This window comes from Rhea americana, unplaced genomic scaffold (assembly GCF_003343005.1).
Source record: "Rhea americana isolate MKP2758 unplaced genomic scaffold, rheAme1 scaffold_22, whole genome shotgun sequence".
Taxonomy (NCBI): domain Eukaryota; kingdom Metazoa; phylum Chordata; class Aves; order Rheiformes; family Rheidae; genus Rhea; species Rhea americana.
The window spans coordinates 5,908,418-5,935,427 of NW_028186329.1; the positions used below are offsets into that span (position 1 = coordinate 5,908,418).

Sequence of the window (27,010 nt, forward strand, 5' to 3'; positions counted from 1 at the left end):
ATATCTGCTTCCCTTCAGCAGCCTATTTTTTCAGGCTTCAGCTTTAGCTCTGCAAAGTGCAGCAGCTGCCTTTTCTCCCTCTCTTATGAAGACAAAGGGCTGTGCGTGTCTCTTGGGCGGCCCTGTTGCAGTTTACTGAGGCAGTGAAATATTCTATTTTCTGCTTGAAAGAGCAGCTTCTGCATGGCTGTTTTGGCTACCAGCCTCAGGCCCCAAGTAGGCTCTTAACGGAAGCTGTGCATTGCGTTCGGAGGCCTATGCTCAGGAGTCAGAGAGGATAGTGAAAGAAGTCTCCTGCCCTGTTTTGTAGCCCCATCAGAGGGCTACATAAAAATTCAAGGATGTACTCATGGCCTGAAGGAAGCACTTGGCAAAGTTTTTCGAGGAGTCTTACCTCTAGTGTAGTAGGAAGATAGWATGGCCCTAGCACTTCTGAAGATCCCCAAAGCATCATATGGCAACAGGCAAAAGACCAATCTACAGTTTAAGGTACTTTAAACTGCTATTGCATTGGAAAGGCTCCGATTTGGGCAGCTATGCTGGCTTTACTATATTTTCTCCACCTACTTCTGGATCTTATTCTAGAGGCAGAGAAGCTATGGCTGGATCATGACAGATTACTTGACTGCTCAGGACAACTCAGTAAGTCCTGATCTGCCTCCCAATCTTTCTTCAGCTGTTTTAAATGTGAGAAATGCTTTAGAGAAGCTGAGCATGTAAGCTGTCTTCAGACATTTTCCTGGGGGTACTTATCAGCCAGGCATAAGGACTTCTACCTGGTAGCACTGTATATCCCCACAGAAAGATGAGTCATCAGTGTTGCACTAGAGCAACATCACGYGTGAGCATGCTTTCCTTAAGGAAAGCCCACATCAAGACTGCTTTCAGAACAAACTACCTTAGATTAGGACCTCGCAACACCWACCTTTAAAGGCACTAAAACAAAGAAGGGAGTGCTGCTTTGATACTTTTATGAGCTCTTCTAGCCGTCAATGCAACACTGAACAGTTCTAGAGAGAAATTACCCCAGTCTGTCAAGCTCTTTGGAGCTCTTCCTGAAAAAAGGCACAAAACCAGTAAGTTTACAATCCGATAGAAGGTTCACATTTTGTGGCTGCTGATGCAAAGCAACTCAGATTAAAGATATAAAAAACGTATAGCAAAACATTTAGAGTTGGGTCTATGTCTCTATTCAGAGGGAAAAGCCTTGGTATTTGAGAGAAGGAAAAACACAATAGCTAGAAATGTTCCACTGAATCTTCACAAGAGAATGAACTGAGACCGTGCTCTGCAAGAGGAGGAGAACCAAGAAATTCTTTCCCTAAGTAAAAAGAAAAATAGTCCACAAAAACTGCTGTTACTGGCTTTAGAATAAAGGCTTTGGTTTGCCTCTCTTGCTAAGTGTAGAGGTTTGGTCAATTCAGTAGGATTTTTTTGAACTAAAGAGGATACCCAAGACAGTGACACAAGTTCTTCACAGAGCCTGTGTAAAATGTTGGCTTCAGTTTCACTTCCTGAGGTCTCCGTAGGTCTTAAAATTTTTGTTATTCCCTCGCTGATCTCATCAGTAGCATATTTATTATCTAAAAAGACCTTAGATACCAGACCTGAAAATTCCTACTTACACAAATACGTGTTTTTCATCACTGACTATACTAAGTATTGTTTAGGTTTTCCTGGCCTGAAAAGATGCAGTTAGAACCAATGACATAAAATAATGCTTCTCTGCACTTCTTTTACAATGCCACTTGATCACAGACCATCCTCCCTTTATTCCCAAAGGATTGCAGCTGAATGTGCAAAGCAATAAACGAACCAGCCACTTAGTGATCTCTTTGATACACTATAAAGCCAAAATCTCTAGCAGGCCAATGATCAAAGCAAACCTTGGTCAAAAGATGAGGATCAGAAAGTGGCTGAATATTCTCTGTTGTACTACTTTTCTATATTCTATATACAAAATCCATAATTATCTTGAAACTTTATAGGAATAGCTATAAAAATACCTGAATAAAAATGATTATAATGGTAATATATGGTATGTGCATATTGTTTGATTTTTCTTTTTGTGCAGTAATAATAGTTATATAAAAGTGTAATAAGAAACTGTATAAATTTTACAATGTTTATATCTTATTTATTTAGGTGAGCTGTTTTATTTTCAGCTATATAGAGTGGTCATTGTTTGTTTTATTTGAAACCAGACAAAGCAGTAAGTCAGAATACCATGAAAGACATTTCATTAGTGCCCAGTGCCTCAACATATTTCATGTTCAGTGACTGAACTCCCTGACTTCATTAGGAGCAAACTTGGGTCTTCTAAGGAGACATGCCAAGGTTCTTATATAGTGCTTTGTGGGAACATTATATAAACTAAGACAGACCTTCAGAATTTGGACATTAAATATCATAAAGTAWATCTGACCCTTAAAACTACAGTGATATTCTTACGTACTGAATCTGTCTGTTTTTATTACKTAGCAATATTGCTGTTCCAAGAAGCTATGATGCATTAATGTTCAATGTTATCTTAGAGATATATATAAATAATATATAGTATATCCATATATATAATATATTTATATATATATACACACACACACACTATATATATGTATGTATATAATATTTCTTCAGGGATTGTGCTGGAAGGATGTGTGGGTTTGCGTGCTGGAAAATACATACTAAATGGTCAAACTGAGAAAATKGAAGAAACTAATTCTCACAGAGTAATAAAATATTTACCTAGAATAAGGGCAGCAATTCATTAGAAGAGGTGTCGGACATTTAAAGGTGTAACAACCTGTTATCTACCTCTCTGGAAGAACTATGTTTCACATTAATTCTCACTATATATAATTGTTAGTTTTCCTTGTTATTTAGTCATACAGAAATAGATGTTGAGGAAATCATAAAAGGCAAGTAAAACAGATAAAATGAATCACAATCTAATCTCAAATAAAAATTTCCCTGGCTCTCAAAAGAGGGTATCTGGGGAGTTACAGTATAAGCCAATGCTGACAGATGGTAGGAGTGATTTTAAAATAGTATAAGGGAACGTGTAGGCGAGAGGAAGGAAGAAGGAAAATTGAAGAAAAGATCTATGTAAAGCATGGTTGTATTCAAAATGGTAATGGCAGGGCAGTATGTCAATATCCCACTCTTATTTCTTTAGTACTTTTCAGACCCAGTCTGATATTTTACAAGTAAAGATGTTTATTTTTTTGTCAGCCCTGTGAGTACAACCCACAGCCTAAAAAGTCATCTGGCTTCTTTCTGGCGTTGACGTTGCCAGCTATAAAGACTCTGCGCTTGGAACTTAGTTAACTATTCTGCTGATGGTATGTGAGCTAGGAAGGAATCCAGCTCACTGTCAGAGAACTATATTAGTTCTGCAGGTCTAATAAGATTAAAAGTACTGAAACATATTACTTCTACAGCAACAGAAGCAGAGACTGGAAGAAACAGATAAAAAGTTATTTTCACATGGTCATTTTTTCTAATCAGAGCCTCACTCAGAATAATGTAACTTTATCCATAAATGAAAGACAGCGAAGCGAGTAAAACTAGATGTGCTGTTTGTATTCCAGGTGAAAGATAGGATGTACACAGCAGTGAAAAGCTGGAAGTCTCTGTTTTCCAGTAGTTTCCCAGTACTTGTAYCTGTACAGTATTTAGAGGTGCTGGAACTTAAAATATATCACAAAATGAATAAATGTTACCTGTTGTAATCCACAAGCTGAAGTGGTGGTTACATGTTAGAATGGAAGGCCAACGTTGGATGAGGCAGGAAAAGGGAGAATTTTTGTGGCAAATTGATTTATTCATTTATTTTCGTAGAAGTACTTGAAGATTTGCAGAAGATAATCGTATTAATCTGAGTGAACATTTTTCAAGTTAACTTTTGTGTTTATAGATACGTTAGCCTCTTGATAAGATTATGTTCTGCTAGATTCTGGTGCCAGTTAATACCTATTAGAACTTTTTTTTTCTAAAATTATAATTCTATAATTCTAATATAATTTTTTTCTTTCTAAATTTGCTTTCTAAAATTGTTGAACGTAGATCACAGCATCACACTGAAAGTGATAAACTGCAGTATCTAAAYACTACTAAATATAAAGTGGGTGCAGAGCACATGTAGGACCTTCGATAAGATTGTGCAGCAAGCAGATACAGTTTGTGTCTGGACATACTTAGCTCTGTCCTGCAGTCTGAGATAGATTGGACCATGGCTACCCAACACGCAAAAGCTCCTCTCTGAGTTCATTTGCAGTGAGAAAAAGAGCAGTTTTGAGAGCCATTGTTCAACTGAGTAAAGGACATCCACCAAATGTGGGAAGAGGCTTCTTAATCTGTCCCCCTCCCCTTCCTTTATTGAACTGAACAGGAACCAAGTGACCTTAAGTTCACTCTGACATGATGTGCTTGTTTCTGGGATACTACTTTTTGTGAGTCATTCAGTTCCAGCAAACTGCTGCTTACAATCCCACAGTTATGCTTGTGTGTAGTGTAATAAATAATTCTTGGTAAATAAGCAGCTCTCGGATGATGTTGTACAGTGATTGCACAATGCACAGGGGTTCAGAGACAACTTACAGGAGTGCTAACTGCCTTTGTTTATGTTAATATTTAAAATCTCTATCTTATTTCCTACTTAAATTATAGGTGAATGGAGCTTCTCTTTTGAATATGAAATTGAATAAGTGGTATCATTTATCCTGTACTGTACTAAGGCAGGCAATTTTAAGATACAGGTTAAACAATCTTATATTTTCTTACAGGCAGACAGTGGAACGTGTGACATTGCAGAACCAACTGCAGCAGCTTTTAGAAGCCCAGCGTTCAGAGGGCAAGTCAGTGCCCACGACTCCAAGGTAACGTGACTGGAATTCTACTATATCTTAGATTTGAGCAGTTTCCTGGTGTTGAGCAGTTTCAGGAGAAGCTGTGACCTGTCTGAATAGTAAATGTGTTCTGTCAGAGTACGTCTGTTTCTTTTACCTTGTGGACTTGAAGCTGAGCTGTTAGAATTTGACAGTGCATGAAGTTGTATAAATATTGGACATTTTGAGTATGAAATTAATAGTCCCTGTTCCCCAGAAGAGTAAAAATCAGATTTACAGTGGAACAGAATATATTTTGTATTAGATGAATAGCAGAGAATCATAGAAACCCCTAGGAAAATTGTAAAGTTTGACCTTGTGGTAGTCCACCATATATTCCTGCCAGCTGTAATTTATAAAGCCAGTTACCAACAAAACCTGCTTTCAGATTAATAAGACTTCTTATGCTCATTAAATTTTGCCTGTAGTAGCTTGTATAAAAAKTCAAAGCTACAGAATTCTTATGTTTCATTTATATTGTCAGTACCAGTCCCAGATAAAGACACAAACTGAGTAACCTAAAAGTGGGGGAAAGGGACCCTTCCAGTAAAGGCACAAGACTGGAGCCTAAATGATTCTACCATAAACTTCCAGTGTGATGTATGTAAGTCAAGTAAGCACACAACTTCACTCTAGGTAGCAATCTCAAGCAGACGCTGAAAGGGGAAAAGTAACTCATACAAACAGGACTCGATTCATCATTATTTTCTAATTCAGTTTCTCATCTAGAAAACAGATACCATGTTTTTCCTTGTTTCAGAGTTGTAGGAAGCCAAATACATGTTAAAGTATAAACCCAGCACAAAAGCTCCTGCTGACATCAGTGGTCTGAGCTTTGGGCCATCAAGTGTGAATGTGTAGGAACAATGACTGCTTTCTGTTCCATTTTTATTAAATTTCATGCGCTATGGGAAGCAAGTGCTCCATATTTCTGAAGTAAATCTGTCAGTGCTTCATGCAAATGCAAATCATTACAGAAATAGGTGACAAATAAAGATACTGGGTTTAGAGATGTATTTATACAGAGGAGCATGGGCTAGGAAAAGACTGAAAACTGACTAACAAATCCAAACTCTTGCTAAAGTAAAAAAACACATTGGGAAGAGTTGTAGACTCATGGTCTTTGTCTTCCCTGTCTGCCAGCCTAACAGAGATAATGGGACCAAATGCTGTCTTGCAGCTTGTTTGGTTTCTGTAATTTTTGCTGGCTGAAATTTTCAGGTGATTTTGTCTCTGAGTAGTGGTGAGCTCACTTTCAGTATTGGATAAGGTGAGGTGATTTCTCATCATTCATTATTTCTGTGGAAGGGTAGGTTTCAACACCTTTTTAATTAAATGAGTTAGTTTGAAAGTGGTATTATGTTGTTTTAGCTTGATTTCATAGTTGGTTGCTGCCTTTCCTCCTAGCTAGAACTCACTCGTGGATATGATCATCTTGCAAAGATACAGCAGTAGATAATAGAATCTAACCCTTTTAATAGGTTTAGATTCTTATGTCACTTCTAGATACATATATACTCTTTAGTGTCATTATTTTGATTTGCATATATTCCACAATAAAAAAAAGCTCATAATGAGTTGAAGTGGCTAGTGATATATGTGAATTTTGTATACTGTTGTAACTATGGACTCTTCAGAATAGAATTTTCTTGGAAATGGGAGGAAATGAGATTCATGGATTTAGTGGCTCACACTAACCTTAATTTTGTCACTTTACCCTTGCTCAGAGGAAAGGCAGTTTATAATAAGAATGTGGAGTTTCACGAGCTCTCAGGTATGTCATGGGGAAAGAACTGAGCTCTGTRATTTACGTTCTTTACGAATCAGACTTGAGACTGCTGTATCCTCACTTTGTAACATTTGGAGTTCTAAATTTAATTTATTGTTCTAGTAGTACTGAAATAAATTCATGTCACCTTTTTCATGCTTTCAGTATTTCATATCTGAAAAGGTTTGAGTGTGAATGACCCTGACTTTTTATGTAGTCTTATATGGCTATTATCAATACCAGATGAAGTTTAAGATATATGGAATCGCTGCTATGCAGACAGCTGGTATTTTTACTGCATTTAGAATAAACTACTTTTGTATTATGATGTGACTTGAAGAGTAGAGCATTTTGGTTTGCCCCCCTTTTTTTTTTAATGTGTGTGGGTTTTTTTCCCCCCAACCTTTTAAAACATACTAGCCCCAATAGAAACAAGAAATTGTAGTTTCTCTAAAACCATCCTCAGAAAGTCATCTTTGGTATTGAAATGACCATTCTAAGTTTTGGTTTTAAGGAGTATTCTTTCAAGGAAAAAAAAAAAGAAACAGATTCAAATCCCAGTTAGGAATGGAAGCAGGATTATATCCTTCTCTTTGCAGTCTTCACTCTAGCATCAAAATAATGAATTCCGTGTGAGTAACGATGAAGAGCACGAGTAACAATAAGCTGGGATGGACATGAACACTGGAAATGGCAGTTTCACATTCTGTATGTTCATTGATTTGCCTGTGGTGTTGAAATTTTCTCCTCCCCTTTTTTCTTTAAGCTCACCATCATCTCCTGCTTCTGGCAAACCCCAGTGGAAACCTTCTGAAGCAGATGAATTGTCTCTACCAAAAAGTAAATTGAACACCCAAGATGGGATTCAGATTCTTGGCAGCCTGGGAACTTCTAGCCGCACTCGGGCCAAGATAAAAGATGAGGACTCGGATAAAATCCTACGCCAGTTGTTGGGAAAGGAGATCTCTGAAAATGTCTGTATGCAGGAAAAGCTTTCTTTAGAATTTCAGGATGCTCATGCTTCCTCCAAGAATGTGAAGAAGATTCTGCCAGAGAAAAGGGAGCTGAAGTTAGCCAGACTGAGGCAACTTATGCAGAGATCTCTCAGTGAGTCTGACACAGACTCGGCTAATTCTGAGGACCATAAGAACACTCCTGTGAAAAGAACTGACAAACCAAGGCCTCAACCCATAGTAGAAAGTGTTGAGAGCACAGAAAGTTTGCATCTGATGATTAAGAAACATACTTCAGCAGCAGGGCGCCGCTTCCCTTTTGGTATCAGAGTTTCTAAGTCTGTGGATGGCCACAGTCCTTCCCCTACTTCAGAGAGCAGCGATCCAGATAGTGAATCCCAGTATCAGTCTGGTACTGTATCTCAGAGCCAGTTTTCTGGAGACAACTCWCCATCCAGCTCTGATAGTGCCATTGCTCAAAAGGTTGCTACAAGCCCTAAAAGTGCCCTCAAGTCTCCATCTTCAAAGCGCAGAACCTCCCAAAATTTGAAACTCAGAGTAACCTTTGAGGAGCCTGTGGTGCAGGTGGAGCTGACAGAGACAGAACTGAACGAGGAAAAGGATAAAGACCGGGGTAAAGCACTTTTGCGGGCACCACCTAGCACTGGAGAACCAGTTGGGGACCAGCTGAAAAGACCTTTTGGAACCTTTAGATCCATAATGGAGACACTGAGTGGTAACCAGAATAACAACAACAACTGTCAAACAGCAAACCTAATCAAAACCTCATCAACGCTGCCTTTTACTTCATTAGGAAGGAAGACARCAGATAGCAAGGGAAATCCAGCAACTCCCGTAAAAGGAAGAAACAAGACAGTGAGTGCATTAAAAGGAGGAAGAGCCTTTTCTTTTCTTTTCTTTTTTTTAAATGATGAATAGTTTTGAGAGCAGCTTATTCCTACCTTACTATAGCAAAAGGATTTCCACAAACGCTCTACTGTATATGACCAGTAGAAGGCCAGTCCACTGTCTTAATTTTGGAAGGCTTTTTCAAGGAGAGGCAGGTGCTGCTTGTATGCAGAGTCTCTACTCTGGTGCATGCAGTATGTTTGCTCTCTATCAAAAGCTCTCCACAAAGATGTGATTGACCTGGAATGAATGTTTAGTGTTGTGAGAATGTCAGACTTGAATCCATGGGATTTCTGGGGAGTAAATAACTGAAGGACTAGCCCTGTCCTGTAGCCATGACCAATGAAGGTGACAGGATAAAAATAGATGTCAGAATATAAATAGGAAAAATAGCAGAAGAGGTCCTTCCTGCTTCTGTGGGAGGTACAGCCATCCCCTAGGTGCCTAAGCTATCAGTACTCAATCTCCTTTGCACATCCTCTCCTCACAGTATGCAGTCTGCTCTTGGCAGAGCCTATGGGTGGTCTATAATAACATGTGCTGAAGCTGGATCATCCCCTTACCACAGGCAAGTGCTCTTTCTGGGATCACAATAGAGGGATTGCTCCAGTCAGAAGGCTGGCTCTCTTGGGAGGCCAAGGAAAGGAGAAAAACTACTCCAAACAAATATCTCTTGCAAGAGAAAGGAAGAGATGTTGAATGAAAATAGAGGTAGGAAGTACTGTGACCACAGCGTGCTTGTATATGGCAAAGAGAAGTGTGAATGTCTGGAGATAGAATAAAAAATTGAGTGAGAGGGAGTGGCGTATCATTTAATCCTCTGTGAAAGTGAGGGAAGAGGTGGATGAAAGTGAAGGAATAATTTCAAGATGAAAAAAAAAGAGAACATAAAGCAGGCCAAGAGAAGGAGGAGGAATAGTGAATTATATACTGTAAAAAGTATGACAAGGTAGTGGGAGAAAAACACAGGAAAATCTTAGGCAYAGAGAAGATAAAATGAGCATGGAAAAAAAARTGGAAAGAGAAAATTAGAAAATAGTGAAAGTGTTCCATATTAATGGATACTGTGGATAGAATAGTGTCATACCAGAATGTTAAATGAAATTAATACTTCAAAGCAGACCAAAAAAGCTAGACTGAAGTAGAAATGCAGTTAATAAAGTTTACCAAGAATCATAATATGGGCTGCTGATTGTAGCCTATAAATAACTCATGGATTGTCTAGACGAACTGCCAATTTAACATAGAAATATTTTCATAATATAACAGCAAATTTATTTGAAAGGGTGATTTGTATTTTTTAGTGGTAGAATGCAAGACAGTCTGTCTTCAAAGATGTTCTGATAGGCAGTAAGCTCATAAATAGCTTTCATAAGCTAAGACGCCCTAAGAAGTTTGAAGAGCTAGGTGAGGGAATCTTAACAGTATTGACACTTGCACTGTAAAATGCATGTTACCTATGAAAGGGCCACATTTGCATGTTGCTATTGCCAAACCTCAAAATTTCAGGGGGAAAAAAGAAAACTTTAATACCAACTCGAAGAACCCCTGCACATAGCTTGAAGAGGTAACAACAGATTTAGCCTTGTTTTATAACTTCAAAAATAAAAAAAATTGCTGTGGCTATTTGCATGTTTTGATAGACTTCCATATTATGCATGTGTTAAGCTCTTTGCATGTTTTCAACCGATTTGTATGTTGTACTTCCTTAGGGGCCTTACTTCATCTACACCAGTCTTTCCTCTAGCACGCTGAATGAAGAACATCTGTGTAACTATGCTTGGTATGTGCTTATGCATGGTGAAGTTCAGTATTTCTGGAAATTTTTTCCTCTAATTGCATGTTTGCTAAAATTACTCATAGCTGAATAGTAGTATTGATTGATGCACAAGAGAGAAAATAGATGAATATTTAAATTCCTAGGAAAATAGAAATTTATGATGGATTTTTGCTGATGTCACCAGTGAACTGGCTACAAGATTTCAGTTCTAAGCATGTATAAAAAGTAGTCAAAGTCATAAATTCACCAAGGAGTTTAGCTCACTTTGGCTGGGTATTCAGCCTCTGTTGAATGGAAGTCAAATACTAGATGAGAGTGGAAATTAAATTTCCTCTCATGAAGAGAGCAAAAACACTACAGTTCTTCTCTAACTATAGAGTACAAAAAAGAACGTGAGGCGGAATGCTGTTCTTTAAGTGCAGTGCTCTCCTATTTTTGCACATTTTCCTTGTTCTCCCTCAGACTTTTAAAGTTAAAAAGTCTGTTAACTTTAACTATGTTTAATCTCCTGAGTTTAGACATATTCCATCAGGAGTATCAGGCGGATAAATGCCAGTCTTTCAAGATCCATAAAGACACGTTGGAAAAAACAGTACTTGACKTGTTTTATAAGCAAATGCTTTATAATGCTTCTCTGTCACTTTTGTTCTACTGTAGCAATTCCAGAATTAATGTGATAATAGGGTTTTTTCTGTTAAACTGAGATGTAAATCCTTTCATAAAGCTTGAAAACAACTGTTCACACTAAAGCTATACATTTGAAGGTACTTCTGCAGAAAATTTTAAATTAATCATTCTCTAATTCAGGAGCTTGTATCACTTTCAAGTTATTCTTTTTTAAATGCCTAAGAGATTTCTTTACTCACTTGTTTTCTAATGCCAGGAACTTCCCTTATTTAAAACACATTTTCRTTTGTGTTTGGTACATTTATGACTTTTCATAATTCAAAAGGGAGTCTTGTTCTGAAATCATTGACACAGTGTATGTGAAACCAGATACAGAACTGTGAAGTTTCTGGAGTTTTCATTCTCTCCTAAAGATACAGGGAAATTCCAGTGCAGAAAACTACTGTACCTGAGCAGTTCCGTGTGGCATCTGTGAGTGGTCTCCGGTCAAAGGCCCAGTTTTCCATCCAAACAGTGGGGAGATACAAGATCATTAATCTCATCCATATGTTAGAACCATCTCACAGATGTAACCAGTTCTCGTAATAGGATGTAGCTTCACGTAAATCCTCCTGTGTGAGAAGTCCCTGGCAGCACGGCATTTCCTCTTACCTCTCGTTGTAAGAGATACTGCAGGTCTGGCTGCAGCTTTCAGAATCACCTGCTGGGAAAATGAGGGTCGGGGTTGGGCCTGCCATTCTAGCCATGCTGGCAGGCGCAGCTGAACCACCATGTCCCCAGCCTGCTCCTCCACATGGTGTTCCCCTGGCAGGGAGCACTTGGAAAATGAGAGAGTCAATTTAAGGGAAATTGCCAGTCGTCCCCAAAGTGAAAGGACTGGTATAGGTGGTGGCAGAGAAAGTATTTCAAGAGCAAGTATGTGCCTGATCTGTTCTTTCTTTCTTCTCTAAGAGAGGGGAAAAGGGGTTGAGCAGGGCAGTCTGGGGCTTTCTGAAGGGAACAGGMAACGAGGAGCGCTGGATACAGTGAGGGCACAGCTTGAAGAGGTTCTCTTACTAGGACAAAAGTCAGCAAATAGTGTGCAACACAGTGTAGTGTTAGATTTCCGAAATTCACGTAAAAATGGAAAATGTATTGTGGTCATCAAAAGTCAGAACACAGACCTGAATGTTCCCAAAATTTCCAAGCCAGCTTTTGAGATACTTTTTAGTCTGTTTCATGGTTTTTGAATGAGCAAAAGGAGTGATTGCCCTGTAGACTGTGAAACTTAGAAAAACATTGCCATCATGTGCACTACAAGTCCCTGGACACAGTCTAAATTTTTCTCTGGATGGTCTGGGGAGACTGTGTAATTATCATTTCAGAGCTACTCAAAAAAGAAGCTTTCTGCAATCATCTACAATCATTGTAGGTGATTGTATTGATGGGTTATACTACGGGATACAGTCCCAAACTTATTTTAACTCAAACTCTTATATGGGGGATTTTGTTAGCAAGTTCTGAAATCTGAAAGCATTATAGGAAATCTACCTGGAATCAAATGACATTTTTGTCCACCAGATTCCAGCTGTTTTTTGTTCAGCTTCTATTTCTTTTGTTTGTTTTATTTCTTCATTCAAAATACTTACCTTGAGGTCTTATACTTTACTTTTTCAAATTGTTCACAGCTTAATAGTAGAAAATTATATTACATTTTCTAGTATCCTTTTAAAATTAGATACACCGTATTTTTTTATAAGAGCCTAAGAGCGAGCTGTAGAGGATGAGTTGGGATATTTTTTCCTCTTTTGGAAAGATTTGCTAGTTTCTTGTGTATTACAGTTCCAAACAAATGTTTGTAGTTATTTCCATCTTACATGTAAGTGAAAGAACAGTGAACTGTTCTTTCCCACACTTTAAATCATTTCAGATCTGCAGTACATTAAAGTGAGCACTAACTCACCTTAACAGTACAAAACCTTGTATCAGCTGCAGCTGTCAACAGCTGAAGATGTCTAATACTTCAGAGTCAATCAGCAAAATCTGCCATCAGGATTCTGTCAGATAATAAACGGGGACACTCTTAAAATAATAAATGGGTCTAGTGTAACAGATTTTCCACTGCCAGATCTAGTGTTGAATAAATTACAACTTTGATCTCAATCTGTGTGCTAGAAAACAAGATCTTTTTCTTAATAACATTTTAATGATTCAAACTAGTACAGTATAAAATCAATATAAAAATAATTTAGGCCTTGTTCCAGACAATTGATAGTAGTTCTGTTGTGAACTCTTATGATTATATTTCAGTGCCACTTGTGTAAAGAGGTGGTGAGTGCTTATCTGGTGGCACAGGCACCAGATACTAGAAATTTGGTTAGTAATTAGTAATATTACTAATGTATTTTCCTCAGGTCAACAGGCAGAGGGGGCAGTTGTAAAAGACGTGTCTGTTCTGTGTTGTCACCTAGAGATATATCTGCAGTAGCTAGAAACAACTCTCTTAAAGATCATGGTGCAACTATAGGGCTGCAAAGTGGGGTGTGTGGAGTGCCAGTACAGCCTCTACCTGGATAGAGCTATGGGGACTCACCCATAATGTATTGCAGCACTGCAAAGCTAAGCTAACCCAATAGTTAATGAAATTGTCCTAACCTTACAAACCATCCTTTAATAGAGCTCCACAGTTAACACTCAAATATAATGTTGATAACAGCAATGCATGGTAAATGCCAAAACATTACTGTGGGARACATTTAAATGCTCCTGATTTTCTTCCTCTAATTAATTTCTACCAATCCTACCTCATGAAACTCAATTCTGTCTTTTGCGCTTACTTTCAGTGTACAGGCCACAGTAATTGAGATGAGTGGAGGAGACTCCACTCATGGTGCCTCATGCCCACTTATTTGGATCTGCAAGTACAGTCTCTGAGAAGGTCAGCTCCTGTTAAATCCTGGAGTAACCACAAGTCTGTTTAAACATACTAAGTATCAGTCTTTTGTGGATATTTAGCAATTTGTGGTGAGTGTAGACTGGCATAAATTAAAGCGATCTGGTTTACAAGAATCAGGGTCACAAATATGTGAGCTTCAGGCAAGCTTTTTATAGACATACCCCTTACACTTTGCTGTGGGTTTTTAACCTCCCTGCAAGATCTATCCTTTGCAACAACAAACCAACTAGTCATGATTGTATAGTAGGAGTTTTGCTGTTAAGCAGTAATAGCTAAAAATAAGACATTTAACCATTTTGAAAGTTGCTGTGGCCTAGATGTTTTCTCCAAAATCCTTCACTGAAAGGGAAGATTAGGGAACAGGTCGGAGATTCAGAAGAAGGACTTATGAAAACAACTGGGGAAAACTTAGATAAGAACTTAGATGTTACAAATGATCAGGATTTGGTTTTTCTACTTTAACTGGAAAACTGAGACTTGTGTCACAAACAGTAGATTTTTTTAAAAAATTGCATGATGTGGAAATGAAGATACATTATAGAGGAAGGATCTTTATCTGTGTATCTAATAAAATCTTAATGATTTAAATTAAGATTTTACCTAAATTACAATGTTGAAAGAGATACAGGCCCTGCCTCAAAAAAGCTTAAGTAGAATTACTGCTTGCTATTTTTCCTACTGCCTGTGCCACCATCTTCTACTTAAGCAGATATATAAACTAAGGCCTGCATATCACTCATTCCCTTCATTTGCAGTTACAAATCAACTCCTTAGTTGTAATGAATCTTTTCATCATTTTGTTACTTTCCGCTAAAGGATCTAGGAATTTTTTGTGCATTCTGCCCATTACCAGAACATTTTGACAATGTCCTGATTCATGATTTCACTCACAAAGCTCCTGGTCTTTCCATTGGTTTTCCAGTTTTGATTGCAGAATTGTAGCTAAAAGAAAGTTAGTAAGAATCTACAGTATTGAGAAATGTGTACTATGTGTACCATGCCTAGAGAAATAAGCCCAGAGAAGAAGATTAATTCAAAGTTCAAAATTTGCAAACTGGATAAAGCAGAGTAAATAAAAGCAAGACAGATCCCTTTATATCATCGTTGTTACCATGAGTAATTTTCTTCTTTTTCTCTCCAGGCATGATAACATCAATAGGAAAAGCCAGAAATCTTACAGTCAAAAAAGTCCTGAAGAACCAGAGCTGCAGGAGTTCTTCCTCTAAACCACATCTCATGATGTCTCACTTTGTTTGAAATGCCCGAGATATATCCTTTTGAAAAACACTAATATGAGACATACCCCTCACCAGCAAAACAGCAAACTGTTAGGATGCCTTAATTTGTAGCAGTTAGATCGTATACAAAACTTTTTTATGATATATGTGTATATGTAACTTGTTTGTAAGCTGTACTGTGTAAAGGCATGGGTGAGCAAGAGTAATGGTTTGAAAATTGTTATGACACAGGCAACCCTCCAAAATGTTTGTTGGGCCATTGAACACATTTTGTACTTCCTCTATTGCATGGATATAGTGTCATATTTCTTTATTTCCCTTTCTCAATGACAGATACTGTAAAAGTATCACCAGGACTCTGCCTGCTCAGCTCCTCAATGAGACCAAGGCAAAAGCATTGATTTTTTTTTTTTCTAGTATGTTTTGTCTGTTGTTTTTTCTATTTTTTTGTATAAAGGAAATAAAGACAGTGTTAATAGGACACACTGAATGCAGATACTTCTCATATTTCATTCTTTCTTCCCTACAGCTTTAGATGGTTTATTGGTCATTTTGGTGTTCTTTTTGGAGATAGTGAGATGGTATCCAGCACCAGGACTTAAGTACAGAAAATCGGTTGGGTCAAGAATTTCTTTAATGGTCATTTAACAGGTTTAAAATGTGAAGAAATCAAAAAATGCATAAATGCAATTTTAAGTTACTATTTATTGTTATTTGCTGAACATTGGCTATGTGCTCAGCACTTTTCAAATCACCTCATGGTCCATTAAGACCCAGTTTGATTTCCTCAAAGTCATCATGATCCTTTCATTGAATGCACTTGGAACCTTTTGGAAAAAAATGATTAACTCTGTTTCTTGTAACTGTCAGTATTTGTTAGGTCTGTCATACAGTACAAGATTCCAAAGCAGACTACTAGGCAATTTTTACTTGACATATTTATTTGTACCATATATGTATGCTTATACTTGATTTATTTTGATAATATTGATCTCTTTCCATTTGAAGACTACTGTGATTTGATGAGAAAGATCCTAATATATAAGAATTTACTTCAGTAACTGTTCTAATAAAACAGAGGGAAATCATAGGAGATTGGCCAAAGAAAATTTTTATCCCATATAAAATATACCACAATTCTGAAATTACACAAACTAAATTCCTGAAATTACAGAACTAGTTGTAAATAATGTGGAGCCCYGAGAGGATTTTGATGAAATACAATGGAGTCATTTTCTCTGTTCTTTTGCCTAACTTTTGCTGTGTAAATATTAATCACTGGGCTTCATCTCTAGCCAGTGAGGAGAGGTAGATACTTCCTTGATGTGATTCATCCTCCCTATTTTAGATACCTCATTTACGGAAGTGTGGTCTGATTGCACTGACTGCCAGGGAAGTCTGGGTAGCTATCTTGGACGAGTTACTTAACATTTGGAAACCTGTAATTAAATGAGAGGACAGTCTTTCTTTGGGTCACTCTTCAGAATAATGTCAAGTTTAACCTTGCAACTGCCATAGACCAAGATGACTAAATGCCCCAGACCCCTGCTTACAGGCTCCAGATGAACACCGAGTGCTACTGGATAAAATGGAGGCAAATGAGAGATGAGGGGGAAAAAATTGAAGTAACAAAAGCAGGCTCTTAGATAAATGTAATTCTGAGTTTTCGTCTGCAGTCGCAGTTCTTATCTGTCACTTGGCAATGCTTTGGTTTTTTGAGATAGAAGTAATAAACTTAGCACTCTAGCTGACCTGAGCTGTGTTGTTTAAAGAAACAATGAAATCTCCAAAAATATCTGTCAGCAGGAACAGCAGTACCTTTAACTGGGCCTCCCATCATCTGTGTGCGCATGAGAAATCTAAATGTAAAGCAAAAAGAGACACACATGCTGCAGTTGCCAGAGTTTTGAAAGAGAGCATAGGGAAAGAGAGATCCTGTGTCTGGTGAATAGGCTTAAAATAAATGGGTAAAAAGTGTTTTTGAGAATGCGAAAAGTATTGAGACTGACTTTGTGAATGGCAGAAGTGGGGGGTTACATAAAGTTTTGTGAAGGACATAGTCAATTAAAAAAAATCAAATATGCAATATATTTGAAATGTCTTAACCTCAACTATGGCTAGCTTGTTAACTGCACCCTTAAAATGACTGATGTGAAATTTTTGGCTTGTATGAGACAGTGGACAAAGGCTTGAAGGACAGTTTGAATCATAAAGGTCACTGAGTTGACAAAAAGGTAAAAGCAGTGATCTTAACTTGACTGGATGTGTGTAAATCCCACTACAGCCATCTGTAATGCTAGCTGCAGCAGGGGATAAAGCAGTGCTTCTGTGAAAGGATTTGCAACAGACTAAGGTGTARGGATCGTCAGATCCTGGAAGGAGGAGATTGGTTGTTCTGGACATTGGGAATTTAAAAGTTACCYGCTTGGTGCTGGGTTGTGGTTTCTGCAGAGTATATTTGTTCTCTTACAGTGCATGGTAAATCAAATTGTGCAAATGGGATATTATTAAATGAGGTGGGATTGGGATGCCAGATGATATTCAGGGTTTGTGGTTAAAGATACTCGCTAGGTATACAATAAAACATAGATACTTGGGTAATACAATACAGCTAGAAAGACCTAGATGTTCTGAGGAGAGCTGCACATACTGTTCGTGTTCTTATCCACAGTTCTGAGCATATTGGGGCAATAAGCAGTTTCAGGACTGGCCAATGCCAGAGAAAGGCCAACTTGATATAAACCTGAAATGTAAAACCAGAGGATTTTATCTCTGGAGAAGATGAACTCACATTGTATAAACCGATTTTATCATTCCTAATTTGTAGTTTATTTCCTACCTAGGGCCCCAAATCCTACAGGTGGTAACACTCTGATGTGATTTCTGTAAGAGAAATGCTGATTCTGTGATTTTCAGCTGTCTGAAATGTGTACTCTATTTTTGTACCCTTGGTAGCTGTAGAATCCAGGTGCCATAACTGCTGCTGTTTGGTTTATAATCCTTGAGGCGAATCCATCTTGGCAATGAATCTAAGTCAGGCTTCTGTCAACAAAGCATAAGCATTTCTCAGAAGAAGAGCTGAGCAGGGATTTTCCAATGAATATTTTCAGAAAATAGTGCTTGATCAAAGCTTTTTACAGGAACAAAAGAACCCTTTTGATTACAGTCCTAGTCCAAAAGGGTTATTCCCAGTCCACTYGGAAATTTCTGATCGAAACGAAGTAGTGAAGTCATTTGTTGGTGAACCATTGTGATTCTGCCCTAATTAACTATTTTTGTGGACACTAGTTTTATAAAGAGTGGCAATTTGTGTTCACTCATCCCCTCCAAATTCAAGAATCTTTGTGACCCTCTGTCCCATGGACTTCTGTGTCTATGTCCCATGGTTCTGTACCAAAGCTGATCTATAGAGTATTTAAGAGCCTATTAGTGAATTCCAAATTTCAGGTAATCTCTGGCAAGTCTCTCTTTTGAAGAATTAAAATCATTTTCTAGGAGCATCATATTTCTTAGTTGGSTTATTTGTTTGTTTATTGCAGGTATTGGGAGGGTCATTTTGGTGGACAGCATGTGGATGTATGCAGTGTCAGGATTGTGAGTATGGCTCTTCATTTCATCGGCAGGATACTGGACTATGCTTTGTCTTGCATTAGAACTTCAGTAACACGGCAGCATTTTAGTAAGCTTTTTTTTTCGGCTCTCAGTCAGAAAAATTAGAGATTGAAGCTGGTTCACTAGGTTACCAATGAATAAAATATACTGTAATTCAGCATAGCTGGTGTATGAGTGAACTGAAGAAGACAAATTAGACAAACAGTTTAGATTTAATATTCATTCCACCAAAGCAGTCATTCAGAAACCTTGTAACATCAAGCTGACAGAAGATCAATGGCATAAGAAAATATGATTGACAGCATAACAGTAAAAATGTACTCTAGCATCCATTTATGTGTAACAAAATGGTTACTGGCTCAAAATATGTTTAATGTGAGCTGATTCATTGCTTGTTTCATCACTTACCATTAGAGCAATATGGCCACGCAGCATGGTTAAAAGCAAAGTAAAAATGCCATTACATCATGTGCTAAGAACAAATTAGTATGTTGGTGAATRGATTTAGTGCTGAAACAGCTCTTGTCTGTATGTAGACTAAGGTTCAGCTCTCAGTACCCCGGATGTATTTCTTAACCTTCTAAAAACCTGCTTGATGGAAATTTGACAAAAGGGAACATGCAAAGTGTAGTCCCTACATTAGTAGTGTCAAACTGCRAGGCTTACGTATCTGTCATGAAATAGTTTCTCAATGACAAAATATAATAGGAATCATTTCTGTAATTATGGCACATTTCCTGTTGTAACTTTAGAAAGATCCTTCTACTTGTAGAAGCTCTTGTAACTGTTTTTGTCTAGCATATATGCACAGCTGTAAACACTAATTCAATTCATCTGCTTCCTGAAGATGGACAGTACTGTCTGACATCTGTACAGCCACTCCATTTCCCACCGTAACTGGTATGTGTTATGGTTGTGTGCTTACTGGCAAGCAATGTAAAACAGGAAGGAAAAGAATTATTCTGGGTATATTTGGGAAACTGATGAGAAATCCTGAGGCTGTTAGAACACGGAGGTAGATTTTTGCATACTGACATCAGCCAGTAATACCACTCCAAGAAAAGACAAAATAATATCATGCAAGTCTAGAAGAGGCCTGAAAGGAGTTTATCCTTCTTCAAGTGCAGATGTGAGCTTAATTTGACATGTAGGTAATGTACAGGTAATGCACAGAACCTCCAAAATCAATGGAAAAGAATAACAGGATTTCTGCAATGCAAAAAGCTATGGCAGTGCCATGCATACATGTATCTGTGTATGTAAGCACACAATATAGTTATGCCAGCTATCTAAATGGGAAGTGTTGCTAGTAAGGTAAGACAATCTYCATGTTTTTTTTCTCAGCTGTGGATATCAACAGCAGGCTTCAAGAAAAATGTTAAACAGTGAAGCACAAATGTGCCAGAGGTCCTTCAGAACTTTAAGGAAGCACTGGAAAAAAATGATTATTTACTGCAAAAGAAAGAAGATTGAGGAAGACAAGGTAACTGCCTTACAGTGCATATGCAACTAAAGAAGAAGTTTGGAATAAGTTGCCCCTCTCTTTAGCTCTGCACGTTGTCTGCTGTATGTAGAACAAGCAGCAGCGAATATAGAACTATAGCAAAGGGATTGGAGGTTACATGTTAAGAAAACTTTCCAAAAGTGATGATAGCTCGGGAATCAATAGCCTGGGGGAAGATGTGGAAGAGTCGTAATTGGAGGATTTTAAGAACAGGTCAGAGAAGCAACTGTCAGGAATGAGATGCCAGAAACTGTCAGAAATGGCATAGGGCAAGGGGTTAAGCTCATATGACCTCCTAAGATCCCTTTCAGACTGTTCTTTCTTAATGGGTCTGTGATTCAATTGCGGCAGAATCCACTTAAGAGATCTGAAAACTGCTGGGGTCTTTTTGACAGAGAGCAAGGATACATTTCTTTTCTGAGAACGTTGATCAAATAACGTCCATGGATGGGTTTTCTAAGGAATCTAATAGGTCATGTAACTCTTTTAAGCTGCCTTGAAAATGCCTGCCTAAGTTATGACAGCTTCTAGAATGTATTTCTGGTCCCTTAAGAAACCAGATGAAGATTTCTTCTTAACAGCACGGGGCTGTCCGCCCAGTTTTCACTGAGTACCAGCTTCCTGAGCTGAAAGAAAATAATCTTTTGTGAAATGTTTCTTCATTGCACACACAAGCTGATGGTGCTGAAGGAAATAGAAGAGAGAGATCACTTACTGAGAGTGGCCCAAGTTTAGTGAAAAAAAAGAGAGCATCCAGCAGCAAGCTGAGTTGCCTGTTTTGGTGAAGAGAAGCTGTCATTGTGCATATAAGCTACAAGGGCAAATGCAGGGTGAGAGGATGGCAATCCTGGAAGTGATCCTAGTTCTGTATTCTGCCCTTTTTCCTTAGTTCTCTGTTGCTGAAATGCAGGTTCTGTCATTCCCTTGCTGGATACATGGATAAATAAGCAGGCTGGGAATGTCAACAAGGTAAACAGGGCAGTACAGGAAAAAGTTAATTTTGTCATCCCAGTGGCAGGGATGGGTTATTTTTACCATGAAAAGGGTAGAAGGAAATGACAGCACTGCCTGAACACTGGTGGAGGGCTCTTGAAAGCCATACTTGCTGCTGCTGCCAGATTTTGGGAGGAACAGAGGGCAGGAGAGCTGCAACCTCAGCAACAGCTGCTGCCCTAAGCGCTTCTGCCTCTCCCTAGCGCTAGCCACCGTTTTCACTGCCCTGACACTCACAAAGTAGCAGCAGAGCTGCAGTCATGCTGCTTTTATTCAGCTAGTGCCCTAGGCAATAGCCCACTTTACCAATAATTTGAGTCAAAGAGTTGCACTCTGAAAGCGTGTGTAAAACAGGCTGTTGATAGGGCTTTTTTGTTTAAATTTTAGAGGAAAATGTTTGTTAGATACAACTGGTAAATCTGTTAGAGTTACTGCTAGCTCTCTTGGGACCTTATTTTATGGTGCACATGCTCTACTGCTTGCTGTTTGCTGCTTCTGCCTGAGGCTGATTCAGTGATGTTGCTGAAGAAGGTTTCACTTAGCAATACACAACAGATTGCTGGTTACATGTTTGTCGATTCAGGTGCTTTATTTACCTGGGCAGCACCAGGTGTATCAGCCAAGTTGTCTTGTTTTCTGCAGTCTGATGCCTGACAGTTCTCCTTATAGGAGACAATAAACTTTATCTCAGAGTGAAGATGTACACTTCAAAACAGTAAGTAAAGGAAATGGCTAAGGCAGCTGCATTTATGTGAATGCTTTCTCAGATGCTTAATAATGAGAATACCATTTTGTTTTCTTTAGAGCACACTCTTGCAGATGATGTTACAGTTCACAACTGTACTTTAACTTTATAAAATCATAACAGTAGGAAGAAACACCTTCAAAATCCATAGCCTGCCGTTTCTGAATCCCTTATTTTTCCTGGGAATAAGTTTGTAGGAAAACATTTTAAACAGACTGCTTTAAAATAAATTACCAGTGTTTCTGGATTCAAAGTACTGACTGTTCTCAATTAAAAGGTACTTGCATGTATCAGTGACTGTTCCCCAGTATCCCTTCCTAAGCTATTTCTCTGAAGTTATTTTCTCACTATATTATGAAGGAGTTAGAAAACAGTCAACCATGTTCATGGGTAACTCTAATTCTGTGATGGAAAACTGCCATCAACACAGTTACAGCACTGCAGATAATWTTCTTCAGTTCTCAGTATTACTGTCTGCTATGCCTTTACAGACCTGAAAGGCAGTAAGGTAGATGCTTTACTTCTACCTGAAGGTAGATGCTTTAAAGCGTACTTCAAAGCATTAAAAGACACGACCTGAAAACTTCCCCTCAAAATTCCAGTGTCTGTATCCACACTGGAAACTTTTGCTGTATTCACATAAGTAAAGCTAAGCAAATGCATAACTGCAGCAACAGAGACCAAAGTAGAAGAAACAAGAAGAAATTCCTTTTCATGCTATAGCAATAAAAGCCAAGTATTCTCCTTCTTTGCTTTTTATCATACTTTTACAACAAACATAAAATATGYACATATTTCATGAGGCAGCATTAARCAGACAGAWCACCCATATGGGGATCAAATACTCATATATACTCCAATTTATTTTGAGATGTTGTTTATAAAAGTCCATTTTTTCCACTACTAGAAAACTAGTAATGCTTGCTCTTTTAGAATTTCCAGTTTTCTTGGGTAAAAATCCCCACACTGRGGGGAAAAACAATAGACATCTATAGGGGGTATTACTTATCCCCTTTCAGCTTTTTTAATAATAAAAGAGGAGAGATCTGTACTTGAACAGAAAGATTTTAGGCCAGAAGTTAGATATGCTTAACATTATGTGTTATCTGCTCTGAACAGCCTTTCTGAAATAGGGACGAGGCCATAGCCAACAGAGAGAGACCTAAGAGGAGATCTTGGTGCAAATTAAAAGCAAAGAAACTAAGTCTCTTGGGGATCTCTGTTGCTATCTCTTAGAGAAGTGCTTGGCAGTCAAGAGGCTGCTTCRTACTCCTCCTGTAACAGCACCTTTTTAAGCTGTTGGAAGTCACAGTCTGTCAGACTATTAAGTCAGATATGAACAGGGTGGATTTATTCTGAGAGCAGAGAGAGCACAGGAGTCCAGAAACAGCAGAACTCCATTTCTAACAGTAATTGATTTTACACTTCTACCCTGACGATGAACTCTAGATCACTTCCTTAATATATATAAAGATGTATGTATAGCAAAAGATTTTAAGACATAGAATAGATRTAAGATAACATGGCAGTTACCTGTTAAATTAACAAGTTTTCTCTCTGGCATTTTGTATTCTTCATGTCCAATTTTGTAGCGGAACATGTGTCAGTCAAACATGGCATGTTCAGAAATAATGGTATCTGACTTCAGAGCAGTGAATATGCACTGTGCAAGGCTTCATGGACTTCTGTAAGTATTTCAGAAAAAAAACTCCTGGGAGCCAAGTTTTTCCTAGTGGTATGTATAGGATTTTATTTAACATAATTTTTGAAAGGTTTTACATGTAAACTATATAAAATGTAAGTTCAAACACGTGAAACTCAGTAATTGCAAAATCATAAGGGGTTTTGTATTCCAGATGCCTTTTGTGTGCCATTGCAAGTGCAATGTGCTCCAACTGCTAGAGTGTAGCTCTTTAATATGATCTCCAGCTTCTGGCATTAAAGTATTACAGGAACATGTTTCAGCAAACTTGGCAAAATGATTATTGCAAGCAGTTGTCATAAATTGTTAAGGAATTTATTCATTAAGTAGAAAACGAACTGTATCCTGCTTGTAGAACGCAAGCGATAGAGAAACTACAGCTATAGACAAACCACAGCAGCACAGAGACGCTTCCTGCCATGTGGCCTCATTGATCGCCAGAGGGAGACAGTGTGTGTAGCGTTTCAGGACAGAACTGACGGTGGCTGCTTTGCTCTGTTTTCTGCAGGGTGGGAACACGTGTGACAAGAGAGATGAGAGTAACTGCGTATCAGCCGAGGAGAAAATATTTCTGACTACAAGAGGACTTGTTGGTAAAAACTTAGTTCTAAGTTAGTGAAATACTTACGTGTACATATACATTGTTTGACTAAATCAACGTGRAAGCATGTGCTTACGTGCTTTGTTGGAGTGCAGCCTTATTAAGAGATAACAAAAGAGATATTAGAGATCTCATTTTCAAATGGAAGGAAAGTTGTTATTAACAAAAGTGTGCCTACGCTGATACTTAACTCTTTCAGTACTTTTTAACTAATGATAGTGTAACTTTTGATGTGGACAGAATATTAGGGAAAAATATGTGCGTTCTGCTTTATAATAACAGTAGCAGTATTTTGCTGGAACACRACTGAAAAGAGTAGAGATGGTCTCTTTCTGGACTCCACGGCCCATCACCTGCAGAGCAGTGAGATCAGGCTGTGAATTATGACCTCAAGCCTTGCTGTTTCATCAGCCAAAATAATGATATAGCAGTGTACAGTCGCTTAACTATGACTGCTGGAGAAAAAAATCTGGTAACTGAAAATCATATTAAAATGTTGAGACAGATGCTGTATTCTATCTGGAAAGGTATGCTCATCTCTTGCATTAAGTGAAAAATAGCAATGCGCTAGAGGCATACCTAGATGTGCAGTGTGTCACATACCATCTGATCATGAGCTTACATTTACACACATCAAATGCCACTATAAGCTTTTACAGTTTGCAGACCACTGTGTATAACATGCATATAATATAACATACACATAATAAGTCTATTACTCTGTGAGGGCGCCAGTCAAACTTATTTCCTTATACACTAGTCTTACCTCTGAATCAGAAAGTCCAGATATACATTGTGGTCTGTTACCTGTATTTGATTAGTTGATAAATCTTAGAGGACAAAGAACTCTCAGAACTCTGTGAGTTCTTTTGCCACCAAGAATGCAAAGTTGGTTTGAACTCTTTTACTTTAGGGGAAGGTAAACCTTGATTGTTTTTCTAGAACAGAAATGGGGCAAGAACAAATTATAGAAACATTCCAGTTCACTTTCTGCCTCAGCCAATAGACCTGCAGATCTCAGAGGCATCCTGATTTCCTGGATGAGGTGGCTTCTCTCAGCTGCCAAGATTAATTAGTATCTCCTGCTCTCAAGAAGTAATGTTTGCTAGCTACCTATCTGGTTGGACACCTCCTTCTGGTTTCTATCTGTTCTTATCTAATTGATGGGGAAAAAAAAGAAAAAGGGTGTATTATTTATCCRTGCCTAGTTGGGCCATCAGACACTACTTTTTCACTGAAAGCTGATTCAGCATCATTTTCCCGATGTGTATTGAAGCAAAACCATTCTTTAATGGTCAAGATAAGGTACAATCTCAGCTACTCACTATTTCAAAACATRCATAGAAAATGTATTTGTCTGCCTATGAATGTGGGAGGAGTAGACTCTTTGCGCAGTACTCTTTTTCAGTTAACAGATACATGATAATTTTCATCTATTCAAATCTGTTAATATGAAGAGTTTTTTTAAATATAGGAGAGAAAAGGAAAGACACAGAAGCTTCCATAGCATGGAGTTTTTCTTTATGGTAAAGAGAAGATCTTCCTTTTAATCAGATAGCTCATTTTACTCCTTTCAGGAAAGTGTCCTTGTATATGGCTCTAGACTTAATTCATATTGACTATTGCAACTGTTTCAGTTTTAGTTTGGAAAAAAGTGTTCCATATGCTGCTTTTATGAACCATTTATTTTGCAGCATTTAAATGAATACTATTTCTATATTTTTCAGGCCAACAGTCTTACCTGGTTAATTGCTTGGGTTTGGTTGTCTTGGAAGTTTTTTTCACAATAAAGAATAAGCTTAAATAGATGAACAGGCACATCCTAGTCTTCTGTTACGCTACTRCTACTCAGCTTTTGCTAGTTCTTATGTCAGTTCTACATAGTGGGTAAAGAAAAGCCATGTATTTTTAGGRGGTAGTGCATATATTCATCTCTCAATATGAAGTGAGCTGGAGGTTTTTGTGTTAGTGTTACCATAGTTTGCATTAGAAAATCTCTGTGTTATTGTAAACAAAAAGTTAAACTGAGGACACAAAGTTTTTCCTCAAAGACGAAAGCATAACACTGTTACCTATTTTGAGCATCCTTTCTAAGAAAACTCTGGAAAACATACAACATTATTTCTTTTATTTCATTATTTCTTTTCACATTCTTTTATTCAGTGATTTACACTGTTTCCATCTCTATAAAATTAAGCCATCTGTTCTATGTCATATGAGCCAAATATTCCCTCTAATGAAGTCCATGGGAATTCTGTCATTAATTTTCAGCTATACTGGGAGTTTTTCCCAGTATTTTACAATTAAATAATGTCTTTCATCTCCAGAGATCCTCAAAGTTTTTCACATGCTGTAGACTAGCCCCCAGTATTCTTAGTTCTTCAAAGAATTTTTTTTTCCWGTTAGGGGCTTTATGTTTTTGTTCAGCACATGCAGTTGTATACAGTGTTTTTTTATCCAAAGCAAACACAGTATTGTGTGAGTTTTTGTATCTGTACGTGTACATACACAGATTGTGTGTTTTAAAGAGCTATTATTTCATTTACTGGCAAGGTGTAACACAGGAGTGGCTAACTGAAAAGAACTAAGATACTTTACTATTTTGGACTGGTAGTCAGGAAGATAGCTGTATCCAAACAAAACGGCAGGGACAGATCAAAGCAGCAATCTGGTATTTTCTCATCATCTGCGAAAAGATTTTCTCAGCTGGCTGGTATAGTCTGTTACAGACCCTGAATGAGCTCATGCTTATGGCTG

At 37.9% G+C, this 27,010-nt stretch overlaps 1 protein-coding gene across 9 annotated transcripts in view; it reads left to right on the forward strand.

The window, feature by feature from the left end:
* The window catches only part of SNCAIP (synuclein alpha interacting protein), an 83,511-nt gene extending 67,921 nt beyond the window's left edge, over positions 1-15,590 (forward strand). For 8 of the 9 annotated variants that reach the window (XM_085305411.1, XM_085305410.1, XM_085305408.1 and 5 more), the window contains 3 exons: positions 4,785-4,877; positions 7,421-8,483; positions 15,000-15,092. In XM_085305411.1, coding sequence (XP_085161537.1) covers positions 4,785-4,877; positions 7,421-8,483; positions 15,000-15,005 — 1,162 coding nt within the window. In that variant the 3' untranslated portion in view covers positions 15,006-15,092. Of the gene's footprint in view, positions 1-4,784; positions 4,878-7,420; positions 8,484-10,228; positions 10,300-14,999 lie in introns of all 9 variants that reach the window. The other variant, XM_085305417.1, reaches the window with a different exon arrangement.
* Positions 15,591-27,010: the final 11,420 nt, after the last annotated feature.